The sequence below is a fragment of the Kwoniella shivajii genome, chromosome 6 (genome assembly GCF_035658355.1).
Source record: "Kwoniella shivajii chromosome 6, complete sequence".
Taxonomy (NCBI): domain Eukaryota; kingdom Fungi; phylum Basidiomycota; class Tremellomycetes; order Tremellales; family Cryptococcaceae; genus Kwoniella; species Kwoniella shivajii.
Window position 1 is genome coordinate 1,405,076 of NC_085913.1, and position 22,622 is coordinate 1,427,697.

Sequence of the window (22,622 nt, forward strand, 5' to 3'; positions counted from 1 at the left end):
GGTTATTCTCCTTCCTTTTCTTCCGCAAAGCAGCCCACCGTGCGTTTTAGCCTTGCTGTCTGGTAAATTGACAGCATACAGCACTCCAAATCTCCGCCTTGAAGTGAGACCCTCCTCGGTTCCCCTTTCTCGGCAATGCTCCTACCAACCTACACGTGTCGCTGTTCTCAAGATTTCCTACTCTTTCGATGACCTTGAGCTTCCTCTGAGTTTATCGTCCCTTCTTCGCCCTCCCCGGTCTTCTCTCGTGCGAGGCTTTCCACCAGAGTTGATGAATTCGTGCAGTTCGTTGTCCACCCGGTACCCAACCGTTTTCAATTCTTCAACAACAAGACGCCATCTGGAATCGTTGAGGCTGATACATTTGCGTACGAGTGAGTTGTATAACGCGTAAGACGGTTTGAAATTATCCGACTTTGATTTTTCCAGATAGTAAAAAGCGTCTTCATATTTGGATTGGGTGAGGCATAAATTGATCATATGTTCATAAGTAGTAGCGCTGGGGGAAATTGACAGGGAGACCAGCTCGTTCAGTATTGTGTCGCCAAGGGCTCGATGCTTTGTGACCGCACAACAAGATAAAACGAGGTTGAAGGTATCAATGTTAGGGGTGAGACCGAGGTCGGTGGCAGCGGTCTGAGTCGCTCGAGCCCGTTGCAAGTCACCGAGTCTAGCCGACGCGTCGATGAGAGCGTTGAGTGCGGTGATATCAACAGATTCGCCAGCTTTGTGCATGTCTTCTAAGGCGTAGAACGCTTGATCTATGACTTCCGCGTTGGTGAGAACGGAGACGAGCGGTTGTACAGTAGCCATAGTTGGAGTAAGTCCGGCATCTCTAATTGAGGAGAGCACACGGAAGGCATCAGGTACTTGACCAGCGTTACAAAATGCCTCGAGGAGAGGTGCCAGATGTTGTTCCTGGGGAGGTATACGAAGAGATTCAAGGATAGTCGAAGCGAAATCAGGTCGACCCCATCGACCAGCAGCATTGAGCATGGATAATATGAGACCTTCATCTGGAACATAGCTGGACTTGACTCTTGCCCAAGCCGTTTCCACACCCGACAACTGAGGATTAGCTTGATTCAGTGACACGATACACTTACGAAATGAGAATCCGTGCTGGCTATCAGTATATCCACCCAAGAAGTTCGATCTAATCTTGCTCCAACCGCTGATTCCTTCTCCACTTTCTCGGCGATTTGCAAAGCGAGGCGAGGGCATCCCCATTCGCAAGCCAATCGGACGGCAGATTTGATGGTATGAAGAGCCGGAGGTACACCTTTCGAAAACACCTCGCTCAAGAGGTAGACCATTTGTTCAAGATTCCCACCCGATGCGGCGATTCGAGAGAGACCATAGTACGCACCCGGCAGTGTAGGGTCCGTATGAAGTAGGAGTGATGGAAGGAGGTGGGGAAAGATTACAGAGAACTAATCATCAGTAAAAGTTTTCCTACGTCTCGCGGCTCACTCTCAGCAGAACTTCCATTCCTTCTATTCCCAGATCGACCTTTCCCTGCTGTGCGTCATTCCACGCAGATAGCGCTATTTGCCAGCCCAGATTATCCGATTCTTCCCCTTCAACACTCCTGCTCAAGGCAAAATCACCCGCTGCTCTGATTATCGCCACGTATGCTTCCGGTCTAGGTCTAAGTCCATCTGCTTTTAGTGTTGTAAGCTTCTGCAGCAAGTTGGGAAGAGATTCGTGTTCAGGTGCTTTTCGCCCGAGTTGAGGTAACGGCCCTCGTTTGAATTTAGTGTTCAGGTAAGACGGACGGGGAGGTCGGACTTTGGAGGCAGTTGCAAGACCTCTTGTTGCATATGCAAAGACATTGCATGTTTTGCAGTAGCCTGACATTGGACGTGTATCTGGTGTTGGGTTAGGCGTTTTCAAGTAATGATGGGCGCTTGCGATTCAGCTATAAGGCAGTTCATACATTGGACTTTGACTTTGCTTTTACTGCTACACATCTTTTAACATGCCCAACTTTCGTAATAAAAGGGATAACACGTGGTGGACACTGCTGAGAGCATGATGTGGCATAAAATCATCCCTTGAACACCGCTTTTGTATTCTAAACAACGATCATTATCATCATTATCTTTATTTCAGTCGCGCGGTCGTCTCATTCAGATGGGCAATAATGATAATAAACACACTGTAAGCAAGCAGAAGAAGAAGCAAGCGCAGTTCTTTGCCTCTTGATTCATGTTTGCGTTTGACAATCAGGTTCTTTCTCATCTTTCATAAACTCATAGTCAACACCGAACAGGATCGTAACCACCGTCATCAGTCAGCCAGTCGCGACAGGACACACTCCGCCGCTATCGATAATGGCTCGTCCCTCCGTCACTCTCACAGCTCCACCACACTCGCCATCGCGGTCGAGGTCTGTCTCACAACCCATACCAGAAGACGGCTCATTAGATACGCTATCTCCTCTTCCCCCCACCCGCGCTTCTGCATACCGCTCTCAATCAACGAACTCTGTTCCAAGAGTAAACACTTCTTCCGGAAACACCAATTATGGCCACTCAACAGCCCCTACATACCGCAAACCACAAGGTCGGGCAAGGAGCAGTAGTCTAGTCACGGTGACCGAAGTTGGTGGCGACGACCCCGACAACGTGGTCGATAGGCTCGGCGTGGGCAACAACGAAAATGCAGATTGGGTTAATGCACCAGGTAAGCCAATCCCAAACGGGCTGTCGCTGAATTTGTAGGGGCCTGGGTGATGCATCCCCTTCTCATCTTACTCGCCAAGATGTTGATTGATGCAATTCCCGGTATGACACAAGATGTCAGTTGGACTATCGTAAATCTGGGTTATATGGCTGTGAGCACAAAATTTCAAATTTCAAATCCCATCTATATCTGTTCCGGTATTTGATGTTGATGCGCATACATCCTTACAGGTCTCCTTCCTCATGTTTCACCACTCTACCGGAGTCCCCTTCGAATCCACCATGACCTCTGCTGGAGCCTACGATGATCTGACGCTATGGGAGCAAATTGACTCTGGTGCTCAGTATACTCCATCTAAAAAATGGTTGACTAGTGTGCCTATAGGATTGTGAGTGTCTGACGAGCAGAATCCCGCTTACAATTAGATTTTTGATATCAACACATTATACGAGGTACGACTATGTACTCTTTGCGCTCAACTTTGCCGCATTGGTGTTTGTTCTTTTCCCTAAGCTTCCAATCGTAAGTCTCATGTGGCTCGGACATCGCTGACAGCAATAGCTGCACCGTCTTCGATTTCACTTCGCCGTATCCGAAAATGATAACATCCCCACTCCGCTCACTTCTCGCCCGCCTTCCCCATTCATGGACAAACCTTCCAAATTATCGTCATAATACATAGATTCGTGAGATGTAACAGCTGCCATGTTAAATAGCTGGGTCAAGTGCCTTAGAGGTGAAGTCGTGTCAAGCTGGCTCAAACGTGTTCTTGATGACTGAGAGCGAGTATTCGCCATCCTCCAGGACCGTCGCGGATTGTCGTTACAAATCTGATTTCGTTCTTTGCAGCCGATCATGAGTTTGCTCCTCAGATATAACGTACAGGAATGGATCCGTTACTTGTAACGAAAAGTGCAAAATAATCATTATGAGAGAGAAAGATAGGGGTCGGCGAAGCCGTCATTCCCGCTGTCATACAATCTTTCACCTTTCTCACAGATCTGAAATACGTCTGTAATACGACTTCCACGACACTGAATTGTCACTGCTATACATGCTTCGCGTGAACGTGTCCGGGTAAACCATCTTGGATCACTTGAATTGTTCCGAAATGTGTCGCGTGCAAATGAAAGATACTAGAGACACAACAATCAACAGGAAGATTTGTCCAACCTAAAACAGATCCATTTGCTTCGACATACTATCAAAATCAGACTCTGTAAGATGCGCTCGGTCAGTTTGGCGATCTAAAACTTGCGACTTATCCGTTTTCTCAACCCTCGAATAAACGGACTTTTCCCCTATTCGTTCCTTCATCCTCTCTCTCTTCCTGTTGTACTGCGTAGTATCTCAGTGCTAGGGCTAGGTCCTCCATTTTTGAACAATTTTGTATATGAAACTCGTTTGGGGGAAATATGTACTATGAAGCCCAGGCTTAAGCAGGTCCGATGCTAGTATGATCTGCTAACGTGGACGCGTTCCTAAACCTGTATGCACAGGAAAAGCCACTTTATGTTTCTTCCTTTTATCCCGAATTCGGATCGGATATGCATGTATGATATCATTGGAAATAGCCATGTCCAATAGTAATGAAGTAGCAGTTCGAATGGTGGCAAGTCTCATGTCTTTCACCATATTTCGCAGGTCGGATGGAGGGATGAGTCATCCGAAAAAAGAAACGGGAACTGAAGTACGGGAAACAATGGGACATGTTCCAGATGATTAAATTATGGCTATGCTTCGGGTCTGAAGGGCTGTGAGGATAGGTTTGACATCAGGATACAACAAATACCAGAGAGTACATTCTTTCACATTCTCTGAAGATCCCCTTTGCTCGTTAGCGCAATGCTGGCATATGACGTTCTGTAGATCTTTTCTTCTGCATCATGCAATGACATGTCTTCGATTTTTTAGTTTTATTGTCCGGGAACCCCTAATTTTCACGTTAACGTTCCTTGCCGTATTTTTCGTCATACTCGACAGAAGTGTAACTATATGATTATTCCCACAATGAGAGCTTTGCTGGTAAGATTTTCCAACATTCCGATCACCCTATTTTTCAATCTTGGGCAGACAGTTCACAGTCGTTTCGATATCACATTGTGCATTCATACATACTGCTCACCGCAAACTAGACAAGCTTGACGTTTGGGCCTCTTGTATGCGTTTGAGCGATCAAGATGCACCCTGCAACATAAATCACTCATCCACATAATTCATCAAATTCGAGGGGGTTTTCCTTTTTCATCCCATTTCTTTCTCGGACAAGACCTCTCCGGCACCGTTTTTTCTTGTTCCTTCCTGTAGCTTTGCTTGTCCCCTTCTGGAACACCTCTTTGGAACAAATTATCTGTCGTCTTCTCGAATCATTTCAATCTATCATTTGATATTTGTAATTGACGATGAACACGTTGAATACCGATAGACCTCAGCCGAACTATCCCTCAATTCAGCAGAGTCAGTGGGAGATGTCACAGCGGAGGGCGTCCGAAGGAGACTACATGGCGGGTCCAGGAAGTCATCCTCAAGGAAAACCATTACGTCGTAAGTGAGCTGTCAATGTATCTGAAAGACCGCAAATCTTGACTATCTTTCTTCAGATCCAATGCAACGACACGATGAGGAGGTAGAAACCGATCTTCAGGGTCAGCTACAGAACTTACAAATCGATGCACCTCATTCAACTTATCATCCTTACCAACCACCCCCAGAGGAGCATCCTTATCAACCATATGGACAAACCTACTATCCCACTCAGCAGTCCTTCCAATATCCTTCTTATTCGTATTCGCCATACCCAGAACACATACAAGGACACTCCACTTCGCCAATAAACCCGTCAGGGCAGCATTTCGGTATGTGGACCAGTCCCCCACTGAGTCCCGCTGTATCATCTGTTCCTTTCCGTCCACCACTACCATCTTCACGCCCCGGACCAGCAAGTGTTGGAGAATATAGTGCATTCTACGGACCTTCCCGTGCAAGTTATAGTACTGGGCCAACATCTAATTGGACAAGTCCTTCCATGCCCTCGACATATGGCTTTTACTCTCCTTACCAACAGCAACAACCGACAATGGAACCTGTTCGACCTAACTCCAATGAATGGTCACCTGCTCCCTCCACCAGCGTTGGTCAGCCTTATAGACGAGCAAATCGTCTGTCATGGAGTGGACCGTCCCGACCCCCCAAAGAGTTGTCAATTTTACAGGAAAAGGAGAAAGAACGAGAGCGAAAGGCCTATCATCCTCAAGCGCCCGCGCGCAGATCAGATTGGGTGATGTGGGTGGGCAATGTGTGAGTGCATTCTGGAAGACGCCATCTATAGAAGCATCTGATATCTTCATTGCAGTCCTCCTAATACCTCTCATGAGGAGCTATGGCGGTATTTCAACAACACTATTCCCTCCATCAATCCAGCAGATGATGCAGAACCATGGCGGGGACCTTCATCCATCTTCCTCATATCCCGATCTTCATGCGCATTTGTAAATCTTTCCTCTCAAACAGATTTGAATCGAGCTGTGGCATTTTTCAACGGAAAGTCTTTACGTCCATGGGATGTACGATGTCCTAGAATGCTGTGTCGGATTAGACGCAAGGACGACGATTTGAGATCTGGTGTCGGTGCCCAAAGAGGTACAGGTATGCATCGAGGATGGGTGAAAGAACAGGAGATTAAACTTCCTCGACAAACTAGCTCCGCATCAATAGGCTCTACAAATTCAGTTCCACCTAGTCCGGCAGTCTTAGAACACGCTCCAGACGGAGAGGGTCGACGACGAGAATCTATAGTCAAAGAAGGTAACGAAGAAGCCAAACACAAGTCTAGTGGTAGTTTTGCGAGTACAAACTCCAGTTTCCTCATGAAGCATTTCCCCAAGCGAATCTTCATCCTGAAAAGCTTGACAACTGTGAGTAATACTTGGCTTTGGTGTGTGCCGAATTGACATCATTTCAGGCCGAGCTGGAGGAATCTGTCGCAACTGGTAATTGGAAAACGCAGCGTCATAATGAGCCAATACTTGGTGAGTATATCGCCCTGTGACATGGCTGAGATCCATCTTTCAGACCAAGCGTATCGAACGTCTCAGGAGGTCTTCCTCATCTTCGGTGCTAATCGATCTGGCGAATTTTTTGGTTACGCCAAAATGATCGAGCCTATTGACAAGGAGCGAGCGAAGAAGAATCACTCAACCGGTCCTTCCATCGCACGTCGAGCAACGGGTATGGAATCTGACACTCGACCCCCATATTTTCTTACACCTTCTCAAAGTCATATCGCAAGCTCATCTCCTGGTGAGCTTACGCCCAACGAGGAAGCCAGGATAGAGCACGCCGTTGGCTCGCGTCGTACTGATCCTTCCGATGTTCGGAAACGCCCTCATGACAACAAATCGATTCAATCCGCTCCCGAATTTCGAGCTCAGACATTGGACCCTAAAGCCCTCAAAGATGATTACTTCCCTCCAGTGCCTATCGCTGCTACAACACCAGGCGAGGAAAATGCTGATCATCAAAAGCAGCTGGGTGGTTCAGATCGTCAGGCTATTGAAGATGATCAAGGTATTCTGCGCAAGGACACCCTGCTCTCACTCGATGAGAAAGCTGAACGAGAGGAAGAGGAAGCTCACGATGAGTTTGCGGAGGAGAGTCGAGGTCATGTCTTCCGTGTTGAATGGGTCAACATCGGTCCGGTCGCATTCAATAAAACCCGTCACCTCCGCAACCCCTGGAATTCCGATCGAGAAGTCAAAGTGTCCAGAGACGGCACAGAGGTTGAGCCAGGTGAGTGCTGTATATCCATCCAGCGTATTGCAAAGGTATACAAGGTGGCTGATGCTCTCGCCAAGCTGTCGGCACTGCACTCATGGCCATGTGGGAAACATCTCCATCTTGATTCCCCTCTTTATTCCATTATACCCTTGCATATACCTATAAATACCACTTTCGCAACGAGTACACGTCCCAGTTGTTTGTTCATTTGCATAGCATCATTCCTTCTCATCAGTCTAAATACATCATCATATCTGTTGGCATATATATACACGCATGCATCTTAAGGAACCTGTAAAAATGTTCCATATTGTATTCGCGGTTGTACAAAGGTGGATCGGTTTGGCGAACATATGACCTTACGCGGCCCGGTTATGACCAATCCGGTTAAGGTGATGATGAATGTTATCCTCTATTTACAACACGATTCTTTCTTATTTCGATACAAATATCAGTATACTCAACACCATCATGTCGTCGAAGATGGGAGTCACTACCCTGGTAGCTGGTATGTTCCTCACGGGATGTGCCAACAGTTTGCTGTGAGTGCGCACAGATCGAAATCAGCTTACTGTTAGATCTAAATACCAAGATATGGAATGCGTCGAGAATTGTTCACCTGATACGTCCGGACCACGACTTGATTTCGAACAACCAGTAAGTGATAGGTAGTCAAGAAAATGACTGATGTATAGGTGTGGCAAACGTTGAAGTAGGTACCTGTTCTTCTAGAGACACCACTAATTGTTCAGCATGTTTGTGGGAGAATCTTTCTGCTTTATCCCCCTACTATGGACGTTCCATAACCGTGCCGACAAAATGGCGGCTCCCCCTCAAGAGTCCATATTCACGCGGATTCTCTCTCGGGTCCCTCTGGGCCAAGCTTCAAGCACAGCTCCTCAGGGGCACTCGGCTCTGGATGGAGAGGAGGACGAAGAGGATCAGCCGGTGATAACTGGCCACGATGACGCGTTGCTAGTTGGGTGGAGGATGTGCTGGATGTGGTTTCCTGCTTTCTTCGACAGTGAGTGCACCAGAATAATATCACGCTGATGTATAGTTTGTGGTACTACCCTGATGAATGTCGGTCTCATTCTCACGCCGGTATCTATCTATCAGATGTCTCGAGGAGCTCTGGTGCTCTGGGTTGGCGTCCTGTCTGTCATCTTTTTAAGGCGTCATCTTTGGCTCCACCAATGGGCTGCATTGGTCATTGTTACTTTCGGTGTCTGCCTAGTTGGTCTTTCGGGAAGTCTCGTCAAACAGCAGCTTTCCGACCCCATAGACTTACTAGTAACTTTGGCTCAAAGACCGGATGATGATCCTGCTCGAGTCGCTTTGGGCGTTATGCTTATTCTGTTTGCTCAGATATTCACCGCCAGTCAATATGTTGTGGAAGAAAAGATAATGTCTCACTACAAGGTTGAACCTTTAGCAGCGGTGACTCTGGAAGGTTTCTTCGGTCTCACCACAACCCTCATTGGAATGCCTTTTCTCCACATTTTCCTCCGAAACAAATCGCCATACTTTGATATCCCCAGAGGTTGGCATCAAATCATATCAACCCCCACAGTCTATCTTTCCTGCGTTGCGATCATGTTCAGCATAGGCGCTTTCAACTTTTTTGGTTTGAGTGTGACCCATCGAGTCAGTGCGACAACAAGAAGTACCGTTGACACGTGTAGAACACTGGGTATATGGGTAGTCAGTTTAGGATTAGGATGGGAAAAACTTGTCTGGCCATTCACCCTCCTTCAAGTGGGAGGTTTTGCAATGCTAGTGTGAGTTGCATATATTATCTGCCGGCTGCTGACGTTCAGATACGGCACATTTGTCTTCAATGGGCTTGTTGCCCCCGTCATCTTCCCGCCACCACCTGCCATTCGTCTTCCCAATGAACCTGAATTGGGAGAGACCGCCGACGTTCCAGCAGCCTCAGCTCAGGGACGAGCTGGTTACGACGTCATTCCAGAGAGAGACGCATAATTTTCAGACGTTTTTGATCCTGCAAGCAGCGCTCACCCACCAAAAACGAGTGATAGATAGATCTTCAGCTGTATAGCTTGATCTAAAACGGAAGAAACGTGCTTCGTTGCCAGTTGAGTATCAGCGAGTTTATATGTATGTACAAAAATGCATTTAGTGTTTGGCGATCTTTCAATGTACTTGATTCCCGCTGCTCGCTCTTATTCTTTTCCTGTTCTCTGCCTTTTCTATGCTTCGGCAAGAAAAACCGACGTAGATCTTCGAGTCACTGCCTTAGGATAGCTGCTCTTGTTAGCCTGAATTGCTGAGGGTCTTCGAGGTGAATCAACGATGATCGTATGATCTCGTAAGACCGGGATATCCAAAGGGGAATGGTAGGTATTGGATCGCCCAATCGAAAGCTTGAGTTGACCGTGATTCGAAGTGTCGCTAATCTGACCTGCTGCAAAAATAGTGGTGGCCGATGGGTAGATCAGAGATTAGGCGTGTCAAGAACTTCAACGGAAGCGCACCCAATCAAGGCAACAATGAGACCGAGACCAGCAATGCGCAAGAATGTTTAGATTCACAGGGTTTTTGTTACAAAGAAAGTGACAAAGAGAGGGGATAGATGTTTTGGTATACGTTCACTTCGAAGGTGGATGCTTGGAAACGTAAGCCATCATATCAGCTTCCTGCTGTCTTTTAGCAGCTAGGCTCTGATGTTGACATATATGGAAATTTCGTGGTTGATGGTTAAGGGAATTTTATTTAGATAATTGAGAAATTAACTACTTTTCATTAGCAAGGAGTTTCTTTATAGGAGACAAATCGATGCTGGGTCTGGGAACGCACCTGCTGATAGGTTCCACTACTGGTACTGAATAGTCTATCTCCTTCAGTCACCTCAATCTTCTTCTTGTTTACGTTTGTAGTGGGAGGTTTGAGGTAATTATCAAATCCCTTAAAATCGTTAGACTGTATATCACATAGTTTGACTCACTTTGATGATATTTCCACCTGAAGCAGCAGTTTCGTCCAGGTAACTACCCTCGAATGCGTATATGGAATGCTCCAAGTTGGCCTATAAGTGGAGCATCGCGTCAGAGCAGCTCATTTAGCTGAACCTCGTAAACATACTCACTAAAGATGTATCAATTGTTCGCTTTCTTCGTTGAGCTGCTTCAAGCTCTTGTAAAGCCGCTGCTTGTGCTTGCTTGGCGTCCGCAGGTGGGCCAGATTGACTCATTGTGATATTGTGATGAAGCTGCTGCGAGGTGATAATAGGTAAGGAGGAAGACGAGATGTATTTGCTGAACTGGAATGTTGTAGGTTTGAGACAAACATACATGGGGTGCAGGGATAACGTTTACGTAACATTGAATCCGCCTATATTTTCCTCTGCTCTGATTGCAGACAGGGCTTTTTGGCAACAAGCAAGAAATGCGAAAGAAAGATGTGCTATCGATGCGCGATTAGAAACAAAGTACGATGGTTCAACAATATGCAGCGAAGTATGGATCCATCATACATAGCACATCCGGTGCCCTCTACCAAAAAGTCTCCTCTACCTCGACCAACTTATGCCTCAATGGCGGCGATGGTCTTTCCCTTCTTTGAGCTGGTGTTGGTGACGTCGAGGTCCTTGGCTCTGGGAACCTCGGATGATGGGGTGGAGAGGATGATTTCGATGTGACAAGGGTGACCTTGGTAAGGGTTGCTATGGAAAGAGACAAGGAAGTCAGCAAAGTGCAGATTTCCAATTCCTGATATCTTTCCACATACATTCGACCGTGAGCTCGGTAAGTTCTTCGTCGGGTTTTGGGAGCTTGTTGAACGACGATGTTCTTGATGATCAATTCCTCAACCTCGAGATCCTTAGCGTCGGCGTTGGACTCGGCGTTCTTAAGAAGACGGAGGATGAATTGAACAGACTTCTCGGGCCATCGACCTGATCCACCAGAATCATCAGCATGACATCCCTTTTGTCTAATCTCCCTTATTCAAGATCTACACACCTTTGGTGGTCTTGAATTGCTTAGCTTGAGAAGCTCGACCGATACCACCAGCGAAACGTCTGAAAGGGATGATTTGCTTGTGGTCTTGAACATCAGCAAGGTAGGTGTAAGCTTTCTTAAGGGGTAAACCTGTAACATCCCGATACATTTAGCTTTCTTCCTCCGTTGAATATTCCTTCAGATACTTCTCACTCACCAGTAAGAGCAGCGGCAACCTCTCGCATGTTCTTGAAATGAGTCCTGACGTACTCTCCTCGAGCTTTGGCAACTGCAAACGATGGAAAATCCCAATATCAGTTCTGCCAATCCTCCAACCAGCCAAAGATTCCAATCAACGTAAAATCCTACGCACACTTCTCGGGGTTGCCGGCGACGACGTGGGCAGAGGCGTATCGAACCTGTATGAAGTGAAAAATTTCATGTTGACAGCGATTGTAGTCGAGCAAAGGGACAGATAGCAAATCAATCCGTCAGCATCCAGTTCCCCTTTCAATCTGCATCTCTCTTTGAAACCTTCGTCCATCTGAAGCTGTGAGAGGTGGTACTGACCATTGTATTTAATGTATGGGCTATAGCCTTTTTTTGTTGATGGACAAAGAGGAAACAAGATTTGATATGATACGATCTTCGAGAATGTCGAATTGTGCAAACGACAAGCAGGAAGCAGCCAGGGGGAGAGAGTGTGAGTGAGTGAGTGAGTGAGCGAGTGAGTGTGCAGTCAGGATACGTACGGTGACAGTGCTGGCAGAAACTATCACCTGGAACATTTTCAAACCCCTTTTCCACCATAGCACACACTTCACCGTACACACCGCCTACCATACAAAATAGCATTCTCATACATATTGTAATTACCGGAGTTTCTCGGTGTTTTCACTGTTCCTTGTGGCACTTTAGATTCCGCTGGTCTTTGCTGCTCACCACGTGCTCTTATCGTGAGCCTGATAAACGCTGATCTTCGAGATTTCCGATGCAGTATCAAATTGAGGGGATTCAAATGTCAAAGCAAAAAGTCCGAGAAAGAACTATATACATATCCTGCTGATGTCCAACGTCAAATATACGTCAAAAGACTTGAAGACATTCCCTCAAATATACTGCTTGACTGCTGGCATTCACCAATCACCAGTGTCTCATTTGCAACATCCTCAATATTGAGTAACCACCTGCTATAGTTGTCATGAAAGGCTCCAGTGGATCCGCTTTGAGAGTGTTGAGGGCGAATGTTGTCGCTAGACCTGGTGGGTCGAACTCTCTATCAGACAGGAGTATCTCAACCTACATCCACTTCTCATGTGAACCACAAATTTACTTACCAGATACTGTAAAACAGCTTCCCGAAGTTTCTCCTCTACCGTTCTTACCCAGAATTTCGCTGAAGGATCATCGCGACCGGGGAAAGGAGAGTCATATCCTGGAGAATCAACAGAGCAAGCATGGAAAAGGAATTTGAATGAAGCGAGAGACTGGCGTCGGAGGAGAGACTCACAGCGTGAGTTGCTCGTCATCCGCATGAGGATTAGTCTGCCTCCACGAACCATGTTAATCATATTCCATCTTACCATTATACATTTTCGATTAGGCTCAAGTCTGCCACTTTTCATTCCGGAATCCGTCAACCCCCCACCTCGACCTCGTCCCACTTCATCCCCTACTCAGGCGACTCTTTCAACTCTTCTTGCTTCTGGAGCAGCTCTCGGACACTCACACACCCTCACATCTACGTCATATACACCATACATTTACGGTAAAAGAGCCGGGCTCTCCATTATCGATTTGGATCAAACATTGCCTATCCTCCGACGGACCGCTGCTTTAGTTCGAGATGTGGTAAAGGCAGATGGAATAGTGTTGATTGTCGGAACTAGAGATGGACATCAGAAGATGATATACCGTGCAAAGGAACGACTGGAGGATAATGGGTTTGCAGTGAATGATTGGATGCCAGGTGTATTGACAAATTCAGAGACTTTGTGGGTATTTTCAAAATCCCGCATTATCACCAAATCATTACTGATCGCTATGGTATCGCAGTTTCGGCATTGAGCCAATGCTCAACAAATCCTACAAGCCTGATCTTGTCATCTTTCTCAACCCTTCTGAAAACACCGCTGCCATTCGAGAATGCACATCACGTCATATACCTACTATTGGTATTGTGGATACAGATACGGATCCAAGAATAGTGACGTATCCTATACCTGCTAATATGGAGGTGAGTTTTTGAAATGGAATGACGCTCGGATCTGATATGTACTGACAACAATGACTCTTCTTATTCCGTAGAGTATGCGAACGGCGGAGTTAATCATCGGTACACTCAGCATAGCGGGACAAGAGGGAAGGAGATTACGCTTGAAGGAGGCTGAAAGAAGGGCTACTGAAAAGGGAAGAAGAGGCCAACGAGATAGAAGATGATACACCTTTCATAATGACATCATGCATGAATTTCAACGCCTCCTACGAGTTTTGGTAGTATCACATTGAAGGTGATCGCCAACGATGTTCGATTTCAGCTTGAATTATAAGGTTATATGCATGAATAAAAGTATTATAAAGGTGTATGATACACGCTCCGACGATGATCTTCTATTGATTGTTACTATGTTATTGTTATTTTACTTATTATATTACAGATTATACTATATGAAGTAGTAGTATGGTTTTTTTATGCGTTGAAGTTTCATCGCTATACCAGCTTGACATTTTCTTGGTTCTGAATGATGATTTGAGTGACAACGTATTCTAGTTTGATTCTATTTCTAAGTGATTTGCGTATTGCGTTTATCTTCGTTCGTTCGGCCCAAAGACATCACTTGTCCAAGGTCAATTTTTCCAGAGCTGTATCAACTTGGCCAGCAATCAATTTCTGCAAGACTCGGCCGAATGTCTTCTCGATTTTTTGCGCCTCGTCCTTAATTACAGCTGACCCTTCTCTCCAGGAGGTGACCATTCTCATACCGGCTTCATGCCCGATAAGACTGGTGCTGAAAGGCGGAGCGTAAGGGGAGGATTCTTGACCCCAGAAAAGATCTTCGGCTCCTTCTGGGAGCTTGGTTACTCCAAGATTGGAGACACTGATACTTTCGCCGAATGGTTCTGGTGAATTTGCTTCATCAAGGAAAAAGCTTTCCCAGCCGGTAGGACGATGTACATCTACAGGAGATTCGTTCTCGCCGTCCGGTATGTAAGCAAGCATACCCATATTCATTCTACCTTGCGCAATAGCTTTAGGATCTAATAATTCATCGGCGATCTTTTTGGCAATGACCCAGAAATCATCTTTCGTAGACAAAGATATCTCTACTCGATGTGAACTGACGTAATTTCCCGTACAATAAGCATGACCTAATTCAGGATCACGCTCAGATCTTGGAGTAGACGCCCTAGCGATAAATGGCACGAGCGTATGTCGATAGACTGACCATATAGACACCATCCAAGCTGCTTTGAATAGACCGTGAAGGGTTCTCACACCGTGTTTTTTGGAGATTGTCTTCAAAGCATTTACATCGGTAGAAGGGAGGAGATGGATTGACAAACCGGGTTCACAATTAGTTGGTGAAACTCTGATGAGTTTTGATGGCCATGCTGGAGGTTGCTCGAAATAATTTTGAATGAACACTGGAAATTTCGGTAATAACAATTTCTTGATAACAATAGGTAGCATGAAAGATAATGACGGTTTTATATCGACTGTATCATCCAATCTGGTTGGGGTTGAAATTTTCTCAAATGGAAGATTTATGATGTCGTCGGCGACGAGCGCGTTCAGTAAGGAAAGGAGACCCCTTCCATCTAGATAGATATGATCGACCGCGAGGGTGAGATAAGCTCTTGATGAATCTGGATGAGACGGATGACTGAGAGCTCGGATCTGCCAAGCTGGTCCAAACCAGAAATCTTCCTTTTCTACCAATATCCTAGGTTCTTGGTTCATCAGAGTTTCGTACTCCTCTTCCTTACTGCCTGTAGATGAAGGTGTATACACTGTAGTCGATAGGATATCTTCGGGTGACCATGGTGATGCATTAGGCGTGAAATAGGGCTTGGTCTTTCTATGATCCTCCACTCTCGAACATAAAAGAGGGAAGTGCTCTTGAAGCTGTACGATACGTTCTTTCAGCGATGAGGATGACGGTAGAGCAGAGGCTGTCGGATAGACGATAACGGCTACTATGATAGCTGGAAATCCTGAATTTCTACGGGCGACACTGTATCGCTCGTGCAACGTGCCTGCGGATCAAGAGTAAATCCATGAGCAATTGCCTTGGTAATACGGAACAAAAGGAATCTAAGCACATACAGTATGTCTTCTCGATTCCTTGGTCGCTCATCGTGCCGAACGTCAATGGTATGCAGCACAAGTAATATTAGGAATATGCTTCTTTGACTTTGGTGAAGGTTCATATGGTTATATATTCTGTCACACGGGCGCCGAGACACCGGGAACCCCGCTGTGCCCGAGTGCGTAAATATCTACGTGTACGTCCCTGAATGTAACACCTTCGGACATCCTGTAATTACATTTCTACGCTTTGTCAGATATGGACAGAGGAAAAGCGAATGTCCTCGTATGGGCAAGTCGAGATAGCCAATGAAATGGTCAGGTATAACCACGTCTTCAAACAGTGGAGGTCAAAGTTATTGTGAACATAGGTCTCATGACCTGAACTGAGGAATCACCCCTGCAGCGCTTGTTTTGCCTTCGACGGGATGTGTGTTTGATGAATGATCGCACAGATATGACTTGTGGAGATGTTTTCATGCTGACTAATGGTACGGATTTGACTAATCTCGGATTGTCATATCTACATAGATGTCCCTGATAGTCCGACTGTGAAAAAATATTCGAAAAGACACTCTTAAGGGTATACAAACTTCCTTTGGTCGACACGAGATTGATAATACAACATGTCGTCTTGATTTCTTGTATCTTCCTTACTTATCTTGGTGATACAGGCGAGTCCCTTCGCATACCTGTTGACCCGGGTTCTTCGGCATTCCCATTACTGACAAGATTCTCATGAGGTGTTCATATATATTGCAGTCGAGGGATTCTGGTGCTTCTTCAGAAAGTATCAACGACACCGAGAAAACGTGTGTGGATCTTTCGAGAAAGGCTTCTCTGCTGAAATATCATAGTACGTCGCTGGGTTACGATTGAACGATCTCATGTGAGAATCAATTGGTTTTTACACTTTTGTAGTCGAGAATATCCAGTGTAGAGTACTTCGAGTCGAATTTCTGGAAATCTATATCTACTTCACGCCCGTGGACAGACCTCACTTTCCACTGGCGTTCTCTTATGCGACTGACAGAGCAGGACCATCCGATACTCTTCTTCTTCATTGTGCTACGACAATCAGATTCCTCCGCTCCGCTCTCACATGAGCTGACGGGCTAAGATCAGATGAAGACTGTTTAGCTCGTGATCTCATACATGATCTTGCTCTACGTACACTACGAATGCTGAATGCTGTCCATTAATCACTCCGATTGTCCCCAACCTAGCCTAAGGGGAAAGCTGAAAGCTCTTGTCATGCTTTGACATAAGTCTCTACTTAGTCCAAGACAATTGAGCTGAGTTATATTTCTGTCCAGTCACAGGTGAACGCAAAATGGACAGGCTGATTGACAAATCTCAACGAAACAAGCCGATGACGTTGGCTTAGCTCGGACAGCTCGTCTGTCATGACTGACTAGGGAGTACATATGCTTGGAGATGGACAAGCTGTAAACTCGACGCGTATGGTCAGCGTCACAACTCGAGCTTATAAGGCTTCGTCTCTGGTGAAGAGATAATTCTTACCGGACTTTAGCTAGTCTGTCACTGAGTCGAGCGGAAGAATACATCTGTGCAGTAACGCACAGACCAGAAAGGCGTTGTCTACAACATGAGACCATCATGGACATCATTTAGCATGGTGAAAGCTGATGACTCAGGTTCAGCAAGCAACATCATCGAGTGCAGAATGTACGATCATCTGAATTGATAAAATAAGTACACCCACATGTGTTGGAGTCTACAACATTGGGACCACTGAAGATGCCGATAAAGACAATTTAAAGTTTGTGAGCCTGCCGATATTTTGCCAAAGGCTTTTGTGTTGCTCAATCACAAAAAGAGGCACGGGGGTGGGTGCCGTACGTGTAAATTCACCAGATGGGAGCGGCGGTCCCACCAGGTTTCTTGGCTCACTGCAAGACACGACCCTCAAAAACTTTAGTAGTACCCGCTTACGCTTTGAGCTGATGGTGGCTGTGAGAAACCTTTTCAACGCAATAGTTTTGCCAGCAGCCATAATCTGCGTTGCCCCCGGTGTTGTTCCCCACTGATGCATTCTGAGGACAAATGGAAATGGAGGAAGTCAGCGCGTTACTGATTATCGGAAAAAGCCAATCCGAAATGAGCCAAGGCGATGATACTTTAATCCTTTGTTCTCAGTCTGGTTGTCGGGTTGCTTCATAGTGTCTTACTATAGGAGCTCTGAGCTGCATCAGCTTCTCCACTTCCCACTGGGATAGCATAGTAATATTTTTCGCAAGTCAGTGGAAGCTCAGGTGAGTTCTCATACTGACAAGGAATCGGCACAAGTATTTTATTTCATATCACACCTTTTTTTTTTTTGGTTACCGGGTCATTGCGCCGATCGAAAACCCTGGACTGGTATCCCCCCTTAGCTGGAGATGTTCTGAAATTCATCCTTTGTTGTTGTTATTGTCATTTTCATTATCATATTATCCTTGTTTACTACCTTTTCTTACCAATCACTACACCCTAACAGCAGATTACAGCCCATCTCACAAGAGCGCATCGCTAAGTAGACTACACGGTATCTATAGTACAAGATTTTGTGGGCTATATCCACTCTTCAAAGCTATTCGACAAATCGCTTATCTCTCTTTCCCCTATTTTCACTTTACCCGAACATCAGCTTCACCACTGTCAGCAACACTGTATCGTTGATATCTAAAAGTCTACCATGGCAGCGCCTCGGCGTGGGGGAGGCCAAACCAATTACAGCTATAATGCTAATTCGGCGAATAACAAGCAAGCCCAGGTAATTATTCGCTTGAACGTCTGTGTATCTACAATGCTGCTGCTCGCTTACTGTTGGTCGACACATAGCTCACCAACGCATACCAAGAATTGGCAAAAGAGCTGGGCACGGACAAGCTGAAGGTAGTCGGAGGTTATACATTGGGACGTGTTATTGGCGAAGGTTAGTGATTCCGTCCTCATTGGTGAATAGCAAACTCTAAACTATTCTCTTTGTAGGCACATACGGCTCTGTCCATATCGCTACTCATCGATTGACCGGTACTCGCTGTGCGATCAAGAAGATACCGAAATCTTTTACTCCTCATCTCACGAGGGAAATCCACCATCACCGAAGACTTCATCATCCTTCTGTTGTCCACCTTCACGAGATCATTGCTACAGAATCACATATATGGCTAGTTACGGAACTATGTAGTGGCGGAGAACTGTTTGATTACCTGGTGGAAAGAGGGAGGATGCTAGAAGGCGAGGCAAGGAAGCTGTTTGGCGAATTGGCTATTGCAGTAGGATGGATGCATCGTCAAGGAGTGGTTCATCGAGATCTCAAGCTAGAAAACGTTTTGCTGGACGGAGAGCTGCGGATCAAGCTTGGGGATCTAGGTTTCGTTAGAGAATGGCAAAGAGGGAGATTGTGAGTGGTTTACTGAATCTGTAGTCCTCAGAAAGCTCGAGCTGACCTCGTCGAAGAATGGAGACCTTTTGCGGAACTACAGGTATGTATCTTATGTAGAGCCCCTGGAGCGTTTGTTGACGTCTTTTATAGGTTATGCAAGTCCAGAAATGTTAGCTGGAAGAAAATACACAGGGGTGGAGACAGACATCTGGTCAATGGGGATCATACTGTACACGTTGCTCTGCGGCGGTCTCCCTTTTGATGATGATGATGAGAGGGTTATGAAGGATTTGATCATGAAGGGAGAATACGAGGAACCAGAATGGCTGAGCGACGGTGAGTAAATACTTGATCTATTGGTCCCTGTGCTGATGGTGAGACAGAGGCTCGATCCCTCATAAGAGGAATGCTTCAACAAGAACCCTCACAGCGATTCACAATTGTAGACATCCTCACCCATCCTTGGTTCAAAATGACGATCATTGATCGGATTCAAGGTCATGCTGGAGACTCTCATTCTATCCCTCCTTCTCCTCTACCCCTCAGCCCTGGATCTGGAGACGAATTTTTCGCCGAACCCTTTTCCAAGAATGCCGCTGGAGGTCCATCTCGAATGACTCCTCATATGTCTCAACCATCACCTTTGTCTATGCACACATCCACAGTCCCACAAGCAGAATCTGAACCATCGGAAACTTCAGGTGCTGATAGCGAGCATGGAAAACCAGAAAGCGAAGGTACCACACCTCCAACCACCGCCGAGGAAGATGACGAAGATGAAGTAGTCCCACCGGTACATCGTGTCAATAGTAGCGAGTTCAGCGCGACTGAGAAAGCGCTCGAGTTACTTCATCCAAATAGCAGTCAATCAACTATACGTAGACCCGGTTCTGGCTCCCCACAATCGTCCGCGGGATCATACTTTAAAGGTAGAATAGCAATGAAAACTCCCCTAGAAGGTCAGAAAGAGGAGGATGAGGAAAACGAGGATGGCGATGCTGATCCTGGTCTACCGGCTGTGGACGATCACTCGTTACATCTTCCTGTCGCACAACATTCTCGAACGCCCTCACGGACCAAACGACGTTCTGTTTCATCTACCATGTCAGTGGAACGTCGTCATTCTCACCATAGCATGTCTGGTCAGTGGCAAAGATATCACCCGGAAGATTTCCTGGCCAAGCTCAACAATGAGCATCCGCCTCCTTTCTCCACACCCTCTGAGAAATACCTCCTCAACCAACTCAATGACATGGGCATCGATATCGGTCAGCTCAAGCATTCGGTGGAAAGCGATGCATGCGATTCTAGTGCAGCCATCTGGTGGATACTACGAGTCAAACAACAAGAACGAGGAGAGACCGATGAGGTTATAGTTGCTCGGGAGGCATCGAATGCGCGAAAACGGGAACAAGTAGCTGCATATACCAGAGAAGAGAGAAGAAAGATTAGAGAAGCGGCGAAGGAGGCTGCCAGCAAAGAGAATTCTTCCGATGTCCGACCATCTGCAGTCACTTTCGATGATGATCCATCATCAATCCCAGCTACGCCATCTTTCACTGTCATGGATCTGGGTGCACCAGTAACCAGTCCACCAAATCGACCACTCTTCGCTTCGCCCGATGAACTGATTGCTACCTCCGCTACAACATCTGCAGAAGCTTTCAATCCCAGCATACCACAATCTTTTGAGCTGAATCCTTCTCCAGGCACTCTCGCACATGAAGCCTCCAAACCGCCCTCCACTCCGCCTCGACCTTCCGCCCAACGGGACCTAGTATCTTCTCCAGACATGTCACCCGCTCGTGACGAAGAAACTCGGAATAAGAGGAGGTCTCCTTCGATTTCTATGTTGCAGAGAGCAACGTCGGCATGGGTAGGTGGAGGGAAGAAAGTAGAAGAACGGGAGAAAGCCGGAACAGACTCTCCAGTGTCACAGAAGGAAGATAAGCGAGCTACTTCGCCTACCAAACTCCTGAAGCAGCCCCCTAAATCCAAAATAGTACCTAGGAGTGACAGCGACAGCAACATTGCTGGCCCCTCCCGGCCTTCTCCAGCGCCTACACCACCTTTGATCACTACTCCACTGTCTACACCACAGCGAGAAGCGCAGATGTCCTTCGGTAGATCTTCTCAGAATCTAGATGCAGCGGTCGATTTGTCTGAAGATGCACATCTATCGACCTCGACTGGTTCCATCACTGCCGATCAACTGGTCTCGGGATCCATTTCCAAACAAAATAAGAACCCAAAGCGCGATAGTCTGTGGACGACATTCCGACATTTATTCAACGAGGATAAGCGACGCAGGAAACGTGATGTAGCAGGGTCTCCTCTGGCTTCCGAGGTCAAGATGGCTCCTGCAGTAGTGTTGACCCGAGGTGCCAATAGTCGGGCTCCACATATCAATAGGACACCTTTACTCCCACCTGGATCCCGGCGAGCATCGCTTGATGGACGGCCGACTATGCATTCCAGACGCTCCAGTAGCGTCAATTCGCGCCGATCTTCATTTGAAGGACACAATTTGCAAGATGTGCCCGAACTCGGCGGTCTATACAGAAGGACAAGTCAAAGAAGTCATGGAAGCCAAACGCCAACGTCTGATCGAGAGTATGTTGATTTCCCGTCTCGTCCTGGGTCATCACATTCTTTACAGAGGGGTAGCAGTCGAAGGTCTTCAATGTCAATGAGGTCGCCATCACTCATACCAGATAACGCGTCTGGTCGGTTCAAATCGAATGGCGCGCCAGCTTCACCGCTACATAATTATCGACGGAGACCACCAGGAGGAAGTGACTCATCTAGAGTTCGGCATATTAGAGTTATACCTGAAACACAAGTACTAAGGCCATCTTCTGTGGCCTCCAGTATCAAGTCCAACGCTTCTAGTCGTGCTTCATCCCTGGACAGAGCAAGAGACAGAGATAGCGAAATCGACGACAGTGGACGTGATGAGACAGCTTCTCTGCGTTCTCAGCGTCGTCGGAAAAAGGAAGGGAGACAACACTCTCTCGCCCAGCAAATTCACCGAACTCGATCACCTCTTTCTGCACAAGCTAAACAAGCGAAAAAGGGGCCTATACGGGATGTATTCCAGAAAAAACAGGATGAAGATTGGATTTCAGAGGAAGAGGAGGAGTACGCTGGAGGGCTAGGGCAAGCAGGTGTAGGAGCGAGTACAGAAAAAATGTGGTACAAAGGTACAAGAGCTGCTGCTTTCCCAAATGCAAGCACTTCAGTCAAAGTCCTTACACCCGCCGGCAAACGCAGGGAAAGAGGAAGAAAGAATAGTTTGGAGGAGAAACAGGATAATGAGAAGGGTAAAGTCAAGGAGCCTACAGGATTAGGCATTGGCATGGAAAACCTGGGAGGTGGAAGTAGAGTCAGAAGGGGCTTACCACCTGGTAGATCAGCAGCAACCGTTATAGAAGAGGAAGAGGAGGATGAGGAGTAAGTTCATGTCATTGAATAGGCTGGGCGAGATTATCTCATA

The 22,622-nt window shown here is 46.5% G+C and overlaps 9 protein-coding genes across 9 annotated transcripts; 5 read left to right on the forward strand and 4 right to left on the reverse strand.

The window, feature by feature from the left end:
- Window positions 1-177: 177 nt before the first annotated feature.
- Window positions 178-1,860, reverse strand: IL334_004988 (uncharacterized protein; the record flags this gene model as incomplete). Its single annotated transcript, XM_062936702.1, has 2 exons — window positions 178-1,068; window positions 1,474-1,860. The coding sequence occupies 2 exons, from the start codon at window positions 1,858-1,860 to the stop codon at window positions 178-180; spliced, it is 1,278 nt and encodes a 425-aa protein (XP_062792753.1).
- Window positions 1,861-2,336: 476 nt separating this feature from the next.
- Window positions 2,337-3,363, forward strand: IL334_004989 (uncharacterized protein; the record flags this gene model as incomplete). Its single annotated transcript, XM_062936703.1, has 4 exons — window positions 2,337-2,688; window positions 2,802-2,839; window positions 2,919-3,062; window positions 3,250-3,363. 4 exons carry the CDS (start codon window positions 2,337-2,339, stop codon window positions 3,361-3,363), a joined length of 648 nt encoding a protein of 215 aa, XP_062792754.1.
- Window positions 3,364-5,090: 1,727 nt separating this feature from the next.
- On the forward strand, window positions 5,091-7,588 carry IL334_004990 (uncharacterized protein; the record flags this gene model as incomplete). The annotated part of the gene is made up of 6 exons (XM_062936704.1): window positions 5,091-5,232; window positions 5,289-5,985; window positions 6,041-6,602; window positions 6,650-6,716; window positions 6,760-7,476; window positions 7,542-7,588. 6 exons carry the CDS (start codon window positions 5,091-5,093, stop codon window positions 7,586-7,588), a joined length of 2,232 nt encoding a protein of 743 aa, XP_062792755.1.
- A 995-nt stretch (window positions 7,589-8,583) lies between these two features.
- Window positions 8,584-9,249, forward strand: IL334_004991 (uncharacterized protein; the record flags this gene model as incomplete). The annotated part of the gene is made up of 1 exon (XM_062936705.1): window positions 8,584-9,249. The coding sequence occupies one exon, from the start codon at window positions 8,584-8,586 to the stop codon at window positions 9,247-9,249; it is 666 nt and encodes a 221-aa protein (XP_062792756.1).
- An 827-nt stretch (window positions 9,250-10,076) lies between these two features.
- IL334_004992 (uncharacterized protein) lies at window positions 10,077-10,678 on the reverse strand (the record flags this gene model as incomplete). The annotated part of the gene is made up of 4 exons (XM_062936706.1): window positions 10,077-10,148; window positions 10,285-10,347; window positions 10,433-10,513; window positions 10,574-10,678. The coding sequence occupies 4 exons, from the start codon at window positions 10,676-10,678 to the stop codon at window positions 10,077-10,079; spliced, it is 321 nt and encodes a 106-aa protein (XP_062792757.1).
- A 332-nt stretch (window positions 10,679-11,010) lies between these two features.
- Window positions 11,011-11,999, reverse strand: IL334_004993 (ribosomal protein L22; the record flags this gene model as incomplete). The annotated part of the gene is made up of 6 exons (XM_062936707.1): window positions 11,011-11,149; window positions 11,215-11,380; window positions 11,448-11,576; window positions 11,644-11,715; window positions 11,800-11,845; window positions 11,997-11,999. 6 exons carry the CDS (start codon window positions 11,997-11,999, stop codon window positions 11,011-11,013), a joined length of 555 nt encoding a protein of 184 aa, XP_062792758.1.
- A 628-nt stretch (window positions 12,000-12,627) lies between these two features.
- On the forward strand, window positions 12,628-13,865 carry IL334_004994 (uncharacterized protein; the record flags this gene model as incomplete). Its single annotated transcript, XM_062936708.1, has 5 exons — window positions 12,628-12,688; window positions 12,781-12,939; window positions 13,030-13,420; window positions 13,482-13,662; window positions 13,734-13,865. 5 exons carry the CDS (start codon window positions 12,628-12,630, stop codon window positions 13,863-13,865), a joined length of 924 nt encoding a protein of 307 aa, XP_062792759.1.
- Window positions 13,866-14,259: 394 nt separating this feature from the next.
- Window positions 14,260-15,784, reverse strand: IL334_004995 (uncharacterized protein; the record flags this gene model as incomplete). Its single annotated transcript, XM_062936709.1, has 2 exons — window positions 14,260-15,683; window positions 15,754-15,784. The coding sequence occupies 2 exons, from the start codon at window positions 15,782-15,784 to the stop codon at window positions 14,260-14,262; spliced, it is 1,455 nt and encodes a 484-aa protein (XP_062792760.1).
- A 2,649-nt stretch (window positions 15,785-18,433) lies between these two features.
- IL334_004996 (uncharacterized protein) lies at window positions 18,434-22,583 on the forward strand (the record flags this gene model as incomplete). The annotated part of the gene is made up of 6 exons (XM_062936710.1): window positions 18,434-18,511; window positions 18,580-18,673; window positions 18,730-19,144; window positions 19,201-19,226; window positions 19,277-19,462; window positions 19,510-22,583. The coding sequence occupies 6 exons, from the start codon at window positions 18,434-18,436 to the stop codon at window positions 22,581-22,583; spliced, it is 3,873 nt and encodes a 1,290-aa protein (XP_062792761.1).
- Between the last annotated feature and the right edge of the window lie 39 nt (window positions 22,584-22,622).